The sequence below is a fragment of the Crotalus tigris genome, unplaced genomic scaffold (genome assembly GCF_016545835.1).
Source record: "Crotalus tigris isolate CLP2741 ecotype Arizona unplaced genomic scaffold, ASM1654583v1 scf7180000017545.3456711, whole genome shotgun sequence".
NCBI classification, from domain to species: domain Eukaryota; kingdom Metazoa; phylum Chordata; class Lepidosauria; order Squamata; family Viperidae; genus Crotalus; species Crotalus tigris.
Window position 1 is genome coordinate 2,718,080 of NW_024096464.1, and position 13,595 is coordinate 2,731,674.

Genomic DNA, 13,595 nt, shown 5'->3' on the forward strand with positions numbered 1-13,595 from the left:
CTCTGGTTTTGTCACCCACTGTTACATTCATCCGCTGTTTATTGATTCTTCCAGATTAATATAATACAATTAATCATGAAGATCAGTAGGATTGAAATAAAAAGCTAATATGTGCCTGAATTGTCATTTAGTGCTATGCAAACAGAATCACTCACTGTTTTTCTCTGTGTTTTTCAGTCCCATTTCTCTACCATGTGACTCATCTAACAGGAATTTAAAGTTATTTGTGATACTAAGCCATGGTACCTTAATCATGATTTACTGATCAACATATACTTGGTTGATTTGTTCAACATGAAAGATATGCCATAATTTACTCACAAGCTAACAAGGCACAGTTAGCAACATAGAAAAATGTTCCACTGAAATGATCTAAACTTGAACAATCATTATTTTCCTACTTCAGGAAACAAATTGCTACCTTGGCTTGAAATGCCATGCTAGTATTAGCAAGGCAGCAATCTTGCTTGTATTTAAGATTATTGAAGTAGCTTGCTAGGAAAGGTAAATAGCAGAACTCAGAAAACTGATTTGAATAAACCAAAAACCACATTTTTATTAGGATCCATTTCTCTATTTACATTTGCTACAAAGCTTATATGTTTTTTCTAGTGATGGTAATACAACTGAATTGCATCCAGAGAATACTAATGACGAGACTTTGCTTTTAAATTATAGCACTATAAAGTGGCCTTGGAAATACACTGACAGGTGCAATTAGCTCAAAAATTAGTTAGCTCAATTTTGTAACTAGTTTCTTTAAAAGCAGGGTAATCCCACCTAGTTGCCAGAAACGGGGAAGGGACAGAGCTAAAAGGCTGCTTTGAAGGAAAAAAAAGATGCCCAACATAAGGCCATTCTGCATGTCTAGCAGGCACAACTGGCACTTCCGAATCCTACACAGTAGAACTGGAGAACCCCGTAATTAATCAGGATAAGGAGACCCGTTTCCCTCCCTTGATCCACGCCTATTCATTCGCAAGCAATGAACTCGCGCTGAAGGCAAAAGGCAGTCTTCTCACCTAGCAACGGCAGGACTTGAGCTCCCGCTCAGTCCGATCCAAGGGAACGTTGCGGAGCCGCCCAATAGGAAGGACGACTTAAAGCGCGTGCGAGACAGCTGAGAAAAAAAAAAGGGGGGGGAGGCGGAGAGGTACGGGGAAGTAGGATGCCGTTAAAGCGCCGCCGATCTTCAATCAGGTAAGGGAGAAGTTTGAAGGACTGTTGTAACAGCGAATGGGAGCCCAGGGATGACCGGTCGGGGAGGCGGAGTTTTCTGGACGCTCCTCCCTCTCCTTTTCCAAGCTTGCGGGTCAATCAGGTGGCTTAGGATGTGCGGTCGGCGGCCCTGGCTGAGCGCGATGTGGCTGTGGAGGGGCTGCTGGGCGGCGTCTCTTCTCCACGGAGGGCTGTGGCGCGGCTCCGGCCTCGGCGTTCCCTCAAGGGTTGATCGGGAGCCGGCAGCCGCATGAGCAATAGGCAGCTTTCCCCGCGGGCAGCCCTGCCCCCTAATGGAGGAGCCGTTCCGTCTTCCTCCTCTCCTCCCGCGCAGCCCCCTTCAGCCCCCGCTGCCGGGGGAGGCTGAAGGGGAGGCGGCGGCGGCGGCGGCCAGCCCCGCTTGGGGGAAGGCGGAAGCAGCAGCCTCGGGCGACAGCGCTGACGGGGCCGGCCTCTGGACGGCGGTCTTCGAGTACGAGGCGTGCGGCGAGGACGAGCTGAGCCTGCGTCCCGGCGACGTAGTACAGGTGCTCTCGAGGGACTCGCAGGTCTCTGGCGACGAAGGCTGGTGGACGGGCCAGATTGACCAGCGCGTCGGCATCTTCCCCAGCAACTATGTGACCAGCAGCGCGGGCAGCAGCAGCGGCCGCCGCCTCTGCCTCCAGGAAGGGAGGAGATCGGATCTCCAGGCCTCGTACCCTGCTAGTCCGGCCATCCAGTGTAAGAAGGGAAGGCGCGGGCCCGGGAAGGGGGGGGGGCGGTTCAGGAAGATGCCTCCGCTGCTAAACGCCGGGTTTAATGCCTATGAATGTTGGGGCTCCTGGGGAGAGGCTGAACCCCCCCCTACTTTTTCAGTGCATAAGCCTATACAGACGACCACTGGGAAGCCCGTTTTGCCGGTCAGCGCTATGACACGGGAAGGGTTTGTCTTGTGCTGAAGAAGTTTGCCGAGGGTAGACTGGTCGTGCGTGTAGGCTGCATGCTTTGTCAGTTCGGTAGGAATGTGACCCACTTGACTCGTGTCTGGAAACTTCATCCAGGGATGGCATTTCTCCCATCTTAATGAGACTGCAAAGACGTGATTTTGCTTACGTTTTGCAGAAGACAATCAGACACTTCCGGAGGAGGAAGGGGTGTGGCTATATTTTATTCCATTGATGTTTACCACTCCCCCCACCCCTTTATCCTCTTTCTTGATCCGAACACCAGTAAACTCGGAGAATTGTGCATTCTTCCCCATCCTCTTGTTATGTATTCTAGGTAAAATAATCCAATGCCCCACTGCTTTAATCTAAGTCATATAATTCAACCTAATTACATTTTACTGTATAACTTGCATCTCTGAAAACTCTGCACTCAAGAATAACAACCAGCGTTGCAGTGTCAGATGGTATACTAGTTTAATAAAGAATAATAACTGTACGAGTGTAATTGTGTCAGGAGAGAAACATTTTTCATTGTTAAATGGGTCATTTTTTTTTGAAGGAAACTTGGTAGTCTCTAAGCTTGGTTGTTATCTTGCAGACGTTTCATTACCCAAACTAGGTAACATCATCGGTGCTCTTATGGGTCATTTTTTTCTTCCTCTATACCTTCCATACTCTTTATGCCCAATTTGTTTAAATCTTAATAATAACCTAGTTCAGTTCCACATGCTTTTTTGTAGCTATTTTAATAGTTATTTAATAAAGATAATTTATGCTGAAGTCATTATAAAAGATGTAATTAAATTTTACTACAAATTAGCAAGATGATTTTCCTGTGCTCATTAATTTGATACATGATGAGGATATTTCAGTAGTTCTTGCTAAAAAGATATAAAGCTTCTTGTGTTTGAGTGGTTTGTCCCAACTGCCAAAGCTTCTGTAGTTTTCCCTTCTTTTTCCTCTGATCTTACTGCCTCAACACATGAACTGTTCAGTTTTTTGCTTTTCTCTGCTTAAAAACTTCAGCAGAGGGCATTTAGGTTTTTCATCTAGATTTTTGTTCCAAGATGTTTTCTATCAGACTACTTTTGTAGTATTTCCTTGTAAACAAGTGGCCACAACTGAAATGTGTTAACCGTGCAAAATTCAGTACAAACTGTTAGCTTGTCTTGTGTGGAATAGTCAATATTTTTGGATTACTGTTATACTTTATTGCCAAAATCAAGATGTTTGAAAAAGAATGTTAGACCTGGCATTTTTCTGTCCTTTTGAAATTCTAATTTTGCAAATTATTTCATTCTTACAGCTTAAACATTTTCAAGAGAGAGTAGAGATTAAAAATACAATATTTGGGAAACTTATATCCACCTCAAAAGGGAATAGTAAATAATCTGAAAAAAGGAAACTACAGTAATTTTGACACTGCTGCCTCATTTTGGTTTTGAGATCCATCTTGTCTTAAAGAAAGCAGCAATAAACGAACTTAGTTCTTCTTCTTTGTCCCTTTATTTTTCTGTGGGAAAGAATATGCACAGTGTTGCTTTGAGACCATTTAGTAGTAGTATTATATTTGGTAATGTGTTAGGGAAAAATAGAATCTTATATGCGGCACTTTCCAATGATACAAAACCATCTATTTTCAATTGTAGCTATTCAGTTCTTACATATGTAAAATTGATCTGATTGCAACTGACAAAAGTTAAGTTACAAGATTTTTATTTATATAGCATCCACCTCACATAGACAACTTTGGATGGCTTACAAGCAAATAGATTAAAAACAATAAAAATGCATAATATGAAATAAAAAATAGAAGCTAAGTTTCATAAATAATGACCCGTAAGCCCCTTTTTATGTTTAAACAATATTTCTACACTGACTGATGCAGTATAATCGTGCTGTTCTTTTCATACACAGAAATACAGTCAAACGTCTACTCAGAAATATGTATTTGGTTACCAATTCTTTTTGACTACACAAAAGTTTAGATCTGTAACCTAGTAATATAATCAACAGAAAACACAGTTAAATAATCAAAGCTGGAGAATTTAGTTTAACCATACAGAGATTATTTGGCATAAAGCCAAATGTACATCTCTCTGTGTGTATATACAATATATACATAGCTCTTCTCTTAACCTTTTAAAAAATCCTGTATCATTTATAAATTATGGTAATCATTAAAAGTTTTTTAGTCTACAAAAAACGTATGCTTCAGGTTGCTGTTGAGAAGTTTAGCAAATGTTTTATGTTATCACCAAAGGAGCTGTCCATTCAGCACCATTAATTCAGAACCTCAACTTTCTGTTCATAAAATTAAAGTATCCTTATGTCCTATGATACATTACTGAAAACAACAATAATTTTAAATGAAATGAAAAATTTCATTAATTAGTAAAAATATGCAGGAAGTTTGAGCATGTTTAAGCTGTTTAAATAGAGAATTCAGAACTATAGTTTCAGCTGTTTCTTTTTTCTACTGAAGTTAAACTTAAAGATCCTAACTTATTATTTCAGTTGCTAAAGACGTTTCCTAGTTCAATGTCTTTTAACATTAAATTCATATGACTATTTGGACTTCTAAAGTTTTTCAGAATGCTATTTTTTGCTTTTATTCATTGATATTTCAATAGTGATAGATAGAGCTTCATTAGATGGACTGCATGAATTGTAGTAACTAATATGCTGCCCTTCTTTAATAACTACTTGAATTTTGGGAGTTAATATTAATACAACTAGCATATTTCTTGATTGCTGGTTCCTTTACTATAAATAGATGATTCTAAATACAGAAGCTACCTTTCACTTTTATATTTTCATTGTCAGTTGTAAGTGAATTTGTCTACTTCTCTTATAAATTTGGCTAAATCATTCTTTAAATCATTTGTCCTCAGCAAATTGGTCATCACACTGCTTGTCCAAGAATCCAAATTGAGGTGAACAAGATGACTGGTATTGGCTTTCAAAAGCAGTGTTTACTTCTTGTCATTGTAACAACATTTCAGTAAAAGTTATTAGGAAAATTATTGGCCAATCTTTCAATACTTCAGTGTCAACGATATAATATAGGCCTTGTACATTAATCATCTTAAATTGTATTTTTTATTTTTACTTTTCAAAATTGATCTTATGCTTAAAATTGGTATTTTTCAATTCCAGCAAGTGAATACAAAAGGAAATTTGCTATGAGTTTCTCAGTGGCTATTTTTATGTTATTTATGTTTATATTTCATGGCAGTATTTTTATTCTGTTTTTATCCTATTTTAATAGTTGGTGCCCCAAAGTCCTGTATGTAAGATGGAACTATATAAATCGAATTGAATAAATAATAGTACATGCTTTTAGACTTCCTTGGAATTATTTGGAGCATAATTTGAACAGCAGCCTGTAGTCTTTATTATTTGTATGTTTATAAAATTCCTATGAAAAATCAAGAATATATTCTTTTTGTGGTGGAATTACAGTATTAATTGAAGGCTATCAGCCAGAAAAGTAGAACAACGTACAAATATTATAATGCTATATCTCAAAGCAAATGATGCCATAAGACAGTGATGGCGAACCTTTTAGAGACTGGGTGCCCAAACTGCAACCCAAAACCCACTTATGCATCGTTGAGTGCTGGGTGGGTGTGGCCAATTGGGTGGGTGTGGCCAATTGGTGGGCATGGCTGCGGTGGTAACGGCAGACTGGGTAGGACTAAAAAGTTCAATCAATCAATTCCAACTTTGCAAGATCTTTTTTTTCCTGCAAGAAGTTGAAATTGACTGATTGAACCTTTTTTTTTTTTTTTTTTTGCACACGGCCTAAAGCAAAAAGATTTTATAAAACCCAGCTGAAGGCCTAGGACTGGGTTGACGGTGCGCGTGCCCACAGAGAGGGCTCTGAGTGCCGCCTCTGGCACCCATGCCATAGGTTTGCCACCACTGCCATAAGATATCTTCCTTATCACCAGTATGATGAACTTCCCCTTCCTGATGCTCACACATGTATTACATGGAAAACTGAGCTCTCAGTTAGCAAGCTTCTTCATACAACTTTATTGTCATCAGTATCCAATCATGTGTCCCATCTTACATGGCATAGCCTCTCCTGGTGACATTAGCATATGAGTAAATTTGTGCAGAGAAAAATAATTCAGGTATCTGAGCATCAGCTAAAGTATTTAGATTTTGAAGGTAAGAAGTGGCCCTTAAAATTTAGATTGGAAACACACTGAAAACCAATGCAGCTGATATGACTCTGTTGTGTTATGACTGGGCTCCTGTTTATAGGTTTGCAGAGGTTTGTCCATGAGGAGTACAATACAGTTGTATAACCCAGACATGCAACTGTGGCTTTAAAATATAAGCTGCCTTGAGCCTTTGTAATAGGGAAAAGTAAAATATAAATAGACTGTTCTTAATACTATTGCCTTCACCTAATACTCCTTCCTCTTCCTAATTTCTCCACAAAGCACTCTTGTGAGGTAAGTTGAGATAAGAGAGAATGGCTGGCCTATCTTAAAGCTTTTAAAAAGTGTTTCATATTTCAATATGCTTCTTATATTGAAAGGGTAATAGGGAACCTTGATAATCTCTTTTAACACAAGAATATACTATATGACACTATTAAGCTGATACTTAACAGTGGCATACAGTATATTGTTGTGTTAGCATAATTCTTTAGGATGAATGCAATACACATAAAGAATGAGTGTGAAATAAGTTCACATCAGTATTATTGCAGAAAGTTTTCAGTGCAGAGTTGGAATATATGATCAATAGCAAAGGAAAAGCCCTTGTTCTGGGCTCTGTTCTTTCCTGAAAATTGATCTGAATACTTTTATGAAGGATAGCTTATAACAAAAAACATGTTTTAGAAGGTAGATTTCTGAATGAATGGTGGAGAATGGAAGGATTTATATTCCTTACAATCATCTGGTTGCTAGCGTTGTTTGTGAGAGTCGTTGAGGCCACTTGGAGTTAATCTGTGCCCTCGGGGGTCACCTGAATAGTGCAAATGGCTATAGAACCTTCTTGGAACTGCTGAAAGGACTGTGTTGTAAACAGGAGATAGGTAGTGTCGTACTCCTCCCCCTCTGTTGAGAGAAAGTTGTTCAATCTTAATGTAGATGGTCTCTTTGACCCCTCTTTCAAACCAGCGGTCCTCTCTGCCAAAATGTGGAATTTGCTGTTTTCAAAAGAATGGCCTTTGTCTTACTGTTTTGTTACTGCATTCGTCCTTCAGAAGCAGGGCAACTAATTAAAATTAGTCAGAAAAAAACAGTATAAGCAATTGTTTCTTAATGCATAGTCCACTTTTCCCTAACTTGTCTTCCCTCAGTTGGGTGGATTTCAGTGTCCAGAATCCACAACCTGCATTGTCATTACTGAAAACTCTGAGATTAAAGCCATAGATCTTAAGGCACTAACTAAAGATCAGGAAGATTGGCAAGAAATGCATCTACCTTTTAAAATGAAATGTTTACCCATAATAAAATCTTCATTCTTCAGATACAATATTGCAGTCTTATTAGAACATGATGATATAAAACATCTTCCTGGGAAGTAATTTAAATTGTGATTTTAATGATTAAAATATGTTTTTCTGAGCAATGATTCAGTTATATTTGATTTAAATTAAATCTGCCTTTTTCAGTCACATTCACAATATTGATTTAATATATTTTTTTCTGAGTATTTCTAGCAGTGGTAAGGGTGCAAAATGAGCTGACTCATATTTCCACTAGGTAAGTATTTCAGCAGTCCCTTATCTAAAAAAAGTCAAGGTTAAATCGTATCAGTAAATGAATGGTGCTGATAGTAATTACTGTCTTAAATCATCTTTGTGGAACTTAGATATTTTCATTTTGTATCCTAGTGCTGGAGATTGACTTCTCAGAGCTTATTCTGGAGGAAATTATTGGCATAGGAGGTTTTGGGAAAGTTTACCGTGCAATTTGGTTTGGAAAGGAAGTTGCTGTCAAGGCAGCTCGCTATGATCCAGATGAAGACATCAGTGAAGCCATTGAGAATGTCCATCAAGAAGCCAAGCTCTTTGCTATGCTAAAACATCCCAACATAATTGCCCTTAAAGGTGTATGTTTAAAGGAACCAAACCTTTGCCTGATAATGGAGTTTGCCCGTGGAGGCTCATTAAATAGAGTGCTTTCTGGTAAAAGGATTCCACCAGACATTCTGGTGAACTGGGCTGTCCAGATTGCTGAAGGAATGAACTATCTCCATGAGGAAGCAATTGTTCCTATTATCCACCGGGATCTGAAGTCCAGCAATAGTAAGTGGAAATTTGGAATGAAATGCCAGTAACTTTCAGGAATATTGGGCATAAAATAGTATTTAAAAGTTGTGAGATCACCTATGTCAGGGTTTTTCAACTTTTTCACCCATTGTGCCACTTTTAAGATATGGCAATATCCTAGTATCACCAGTCGCCTAGCAAGGTGCCAAAAACTTGATGACCCCCCCCCAAAAGGAAAAAAGTGATAAAGTACAGGTAGTCCTCGACTTACAACAGTTTGCTTAGTGACCGTTCGAAGTTACAATGGCACTGAAAAAGTGACCCCCAAGCCATAGCCGAGCAAGACACCTGCCTGCCCCCCGGTGGCGCTCTTCCTCCTGTCCAAGGTGTTCATTGTTGTGAACATTTCTGTTGAGGATTGCAGCGGGGGTGGAGTGGGGGTGTTTGTTTTTTATTCCCCCCGTCTGCTGGGTGGTTGCAGCAGGTTTTGGTCACTTCACATGACCCTGGGACACTGTGACCATCATAAATATGAATCAGTTGCCAAGTATCTGTATGTAAATCACAAGACCCTGGAGATGCTGCAACATTTCAGCTGATCGGCGCTTCTTTTGGGCTCAGCAGAAGCAGAAGTGCTAGGATCAGTGCTACTTTCCAGCTGATTGGTGCTTCTTCAGGGCTCAGCAGAAGCACCAGGATCAGTGCCGAGCTCCAGCTGGAGCCTGGTGCTGATCCTGGCACTTCCACTGAGCCCTCACAGCCCCAAAGAAGCGCCGATCAGCTGGAAAGCGGCACTGATCCTGGCGCTTCCGCTGTGCCCTGACAGCCTGCAGCTCCAGCCATCTCTCGCTCAGGCTTGTGCGGTGCTGCGCTGGTTCAGCTCATTCCCCTCCCCCACTACCACTTTTCTAGGATGGTCGCATACTACCTGCCAGGTGCCAATGTACCACAGATGGTACCCATACCACTGGTTGAAAAGCTCTGACCTATGTCATCACCAGATGGATAGCACCAAAGAAATGTTAGAAAACAAATTTCCAAGTCTATAAACTTGTATGTAGAAATGATGAATAGAGAAATTTCACTCTCTCTAAGAAAATGATTAAACAAAAATAGAAATAAAACCAGAACCCCCCTCTTTTTTTCAATTTAACACTTCTGCTAACAATTCCTCCTCTGTCTTGAAATTTTGCTGACTGAACTATTTTCTGTCACTTTTGTTTACCACATTTACCAAGTTGTTTGTACTGTAACACAAAGGGAAACCTTTAGTGCAGTGGTTCTCAACCTGTGGGTCGGGACCCCATTTGGGATGGAACGACCATTTCACGGGGGTCGCCAAACAACGCAGTCCGCCATTTTTTCCCCCTTTTCCTTAGCTGTGCTACTCCCTTTTATTCTATTGGCTTTTGAAAGCCAATAAAATAGACTCTCTTGAACAGAGTCTAATTCTATTGGCTTTCAAAAGCCAATAGGAATTGTCCAGGCTGTCTCTGCCCTGCTGAGCCTGCCAAAAGTCCCATTCTGCAAATGGTGCTGCACCAGTTGAGTAGTCCTCGACTTACGACCGGTTGGGGGTCGTGGCATTAAAAAGGTTGAGAACCACTGCTTTAGTGCTTACGACAGACTAGAGGGAAATGAATTGTTCTTCCTTACTTGGATGTTATTGGCAATGACAAGAGTGATACACGAATGAAGGCAAATATACGTGTCCTAAGATATTTGTTGCAGGATCCAATCTGGGTCGATCACCAAGACCAGAAGTTTAGCTTTCAGATCCATGCTGGAGCCCATCCTCAGGGAACTTCTCTCTAACGGAATGTGAATGACCCAGTGACAGACCCAGATTGGATCCTGCAAGAGTGATACAATTTTTTTCAGTGTCACATATTTTTTCCATATTAGTTAGATTTATTTTTAATTTTTGTAATTATACTTTTAACTTTTCAATTAAATTATTTCTGTAGACTTGTGATCTTATTGAATTGAAATTCAATACAATTATGGTATGCTGATGATACCCAATTATATCTTAAACCGGCAATATAAATGAGGCTGTCAAGATGCCATCCCAGTGCTCGGAGGCTGACCAGATTTGGATGATGCAGGGGAAACTGCCTCTGATTTCTATCCTAACAAGACTGAATGGCTGTGAGTGTTTGGGCACCCAGATCTGGAGGTTGACCTTAGATGGGAAAGTACTTTCCCCTTCAAGATTGCTGTGCTCTTTGAGTATCTTCCTGGATTTACAGCTCTTGCGCAAAGAGCAACTGTCAACAGTGGCCAGGAAGGCCTTTGCATACCTCAGTTAGGTACATCAAATACACCCTTTGCTAGATTGGCGGGGGGGGGGGCTTTCAGATAATCACTCATACCCTAGTTACCTTTTAGCTCAGCTACTGCAGTGCGCTCAAGATCGGCTGCCCTTGAAGACCACCTGGAAGCATTAAACTGCTCAGAGTGTGGCATCATGAGCAGTAACGAGCACCCCTCAGTATGCCCATGTACCACCTGTGCTTCACAAGTATGGTTGCCAGTTTATTTCCAAGTGCAATTCAACATGCTGGTTGTTTCCTATAAAGCTCTACAAGACATAGGGCCTGATAACTTGCAGGACCATCTGTATCCAATAGCATTGTTCCAGACAGTTTCATCCCACAGAGTTGGTTGTTTTGATTTTAAAATGTCACCTATCAGGATCCTGAAAGTGCACTTTCTCTGTAGCAGCACCTTTTCTCAGGAATAATTTGGTTGGTTCCCCCTCAGTGTGGTTTAGAAGAGGCATGAAGAGTAAGATTCCTTGCTTCATCATGCATGCCATATTTTATTTTTATTTTTTTATATTTTATTTTATTGCAGTTCTTTGCTTGATCATTGTGAGTCATTCAGAATCATTGAGAGTTGGACACTTGGATGGCATACAAATTAATGAATTATTATTGTATACCTTCCTTTTCTGGTGTTATCAGAAAATTCCTTCAGTAATTGAGGCTAAGCTAATGTTGAATCTGAAAACATAGGAAGATAAATCCTTTGCTCTCATGAGATAATTGTAATATATGTAGATAAATTATGTAGATAAAAGTAATGTGATGGGTTAAATGTGGACAGGAATCTAAAAATAGAAATAAATCTTGAAAATAAATTCATCTTAAACATATTTTAGTTTACAAAATACTCAAAGGAATTCTAGATCTTTAAAACTTCTTTCATTTACATCAGAATAAGGATAGTTCAGTTTTACCTATTGAAATGACTCTTGGAAAATCTGATATCAAGGAGAAAAAAAGTCACTTTTATTCTTATTTTTTTTAAAAAAATATACATGTGCAGCATGTTTGAATTAATCCAATTAACAAAGTAACCAATCTGGATTTCACACTTAGGAATTCATGACGTAAAGCTAAAAATAAAACATTTTGGTCTATCTATCAAACATAAAATATCAGCACATGATAACATCTTGTGCACTATTTCTAATTAAAAGCCAGGAGTTATAAAACCAAAATAAAGAGAAAAAGGTCACATTTCATTCATACTTCAACATAAATTTAAAGTGAAATTACAGTGTTAATAATTACTCAAGATTTATGTATGGATCATATTGATTCAAAACATTTAAATTATATCAAAGGCTTTTTCAGTTTCCAAAGAAATTTTAACTGATGTGTCTTATGTATATTGAATTAAAGCAAAAACATCATTTAAGGATCTGATCCTTTCTGTCTGAAACGTAATAGTTCTGTAGAAACAATGCTCTGTAATCTGTAATCCAGGAAATAGTTGTATAATTAGAACATACAGTAGTCCCTGCTTGATTTAGGAATAACTGTGATATTTGTCTGATTAAAACACAGAGGCAGGGGTACATCTAAAAAGTTTTGAAGATATACCTATGCATCCGTTTTATATGAATTGAATGGACACCATCAGAGCCAGAAATAGATTTAGTTGCAGGAATTGGCTATGTCTAGTCAAGGACTAGAGATGACATGATAGCAGTGTTTCAATATTTGAAGGGCTACCATAAAGAAGAGGGGGTCAACCTATTTTCCAAAACATCTGGAGGTCGAAAAAGAAGCAGTGGATGGAAACTAATCAAGGAGAGAAGCAACCTAGAACTAAAGAGAAATTTCCTGACAATTAGAACGATTAACCAGTGGAACAACTTGCCTCCAGAAGTTGTGAATGCTCCCATGCTGGAAGTTTTTAAGAAGAGTTTGAACAACCATTTGTCTGAAATGGTATAGGGTTTCCTGCGTGAGCAGGGGGTTGGACTAGAAGACCTCTAAGGTCCCTTCCAACTCTGTTATTCTGCATTCTTAACGCGAAAGAGGGTACCAATTGTAGCATCCACTAGTGGAACATCTTTACCCCAGACATTTAGATAGCTGTGATATTACTGATCTTTTAAAAACAGTTAAGAGGAAAATTGTACTAACATGCTTTTGTCTGGAAAATCATAAAAAACTATCACAGATGTTGCTGTTGTGTTATTACTTTCTTTTTGTTTGTTTATAAACTTGTGTGCTAGCCAGGGTTCTTTGTGATTAGGGCAGATGATAAATATAGGTAATCCTCCTTTAGTGCCCATTTGTTTAGCAACCATTCAAAGTTATGACTGCTGAACAAGTAATACTTATGACTGGTCCTCAGAATTCCAGCCATTCTGGTATTGCAGTGGTCACATGTTTACCATCTGGGTTACAGCATCCCATAATTACATGATTGCCATTTGCATCCCATAGTTACACGATTACCCCGGTCACAAGTCATTCTGATCAGTAACTTCCACCGTCTGCCATCTGGCAGTAGCCACCCCCAGGCCTACCATGCTTATGCCGCCCCTCGTCCCAGGCCTTACCTGCCTCCTGGCCTGCTTGCAAGCCACCAGGACTCACTTAATAATTTGCAATCCTCATTTAACAGTGGGTACTGGGAGTGCCAGGTTTGTTGACACTAAGCAATACAATCATGTTACATTGTGCTTTATGATCACAATACCATAATTAAGCAATTATGTATTATGTCTGTATTATGAAATGTATTATGTATTATGTCTGTATTATGAAATGCATACATTCATACTTACATAAATACACACATGCATACATGCATACATGTATTTAGGAATGCCAGTTAAAAGCACCACCTTCACTTGATTCTTCAACATAAACCTTCTCCACTACACTTACCATTAGAACTGTTCT

At 39.3% G+C, this 13,595-nt stretch overlaps 1 protein-coding gene across 5 annotated transcripts in view; it reads left to right on the forward strand.

Annotated features, from left to right (window-relative positions):
- Window positions 1-510: 510 nt before the first annotated feature.
- MAP3K9 (mitogen-activated protein kinase kinase kinase 9) overlaps window positions 511-13,595 on the forward strand; it is a 48,853-nt gene continuing 35,768 nt past the window's right edge. For 3 of the 5 annotated variants that reach the window (XR_005555615.1, XM_039334232.1, XM_039334261.1), the window contains exons 1-2: window positions 511-1,938; window positions 8,008-8,421. Coding sequence is in view for 4 of the 5 variants with exons in the window: in XM_039334232.1 (XP_039190166.1) it covers window positions 1,512-1,938; window positions 8,008-8,421 (841 nt within the window). In the remaining variant the exon portion in view is untranslated. The remainder of the gene's footprint in view (window positions 1,939-8,007; window positions 8,422-13,595) is intronic. The other 2 variants (XM_039334242.1, XM_039334252.1) reach the window with 1 other exon arrangement.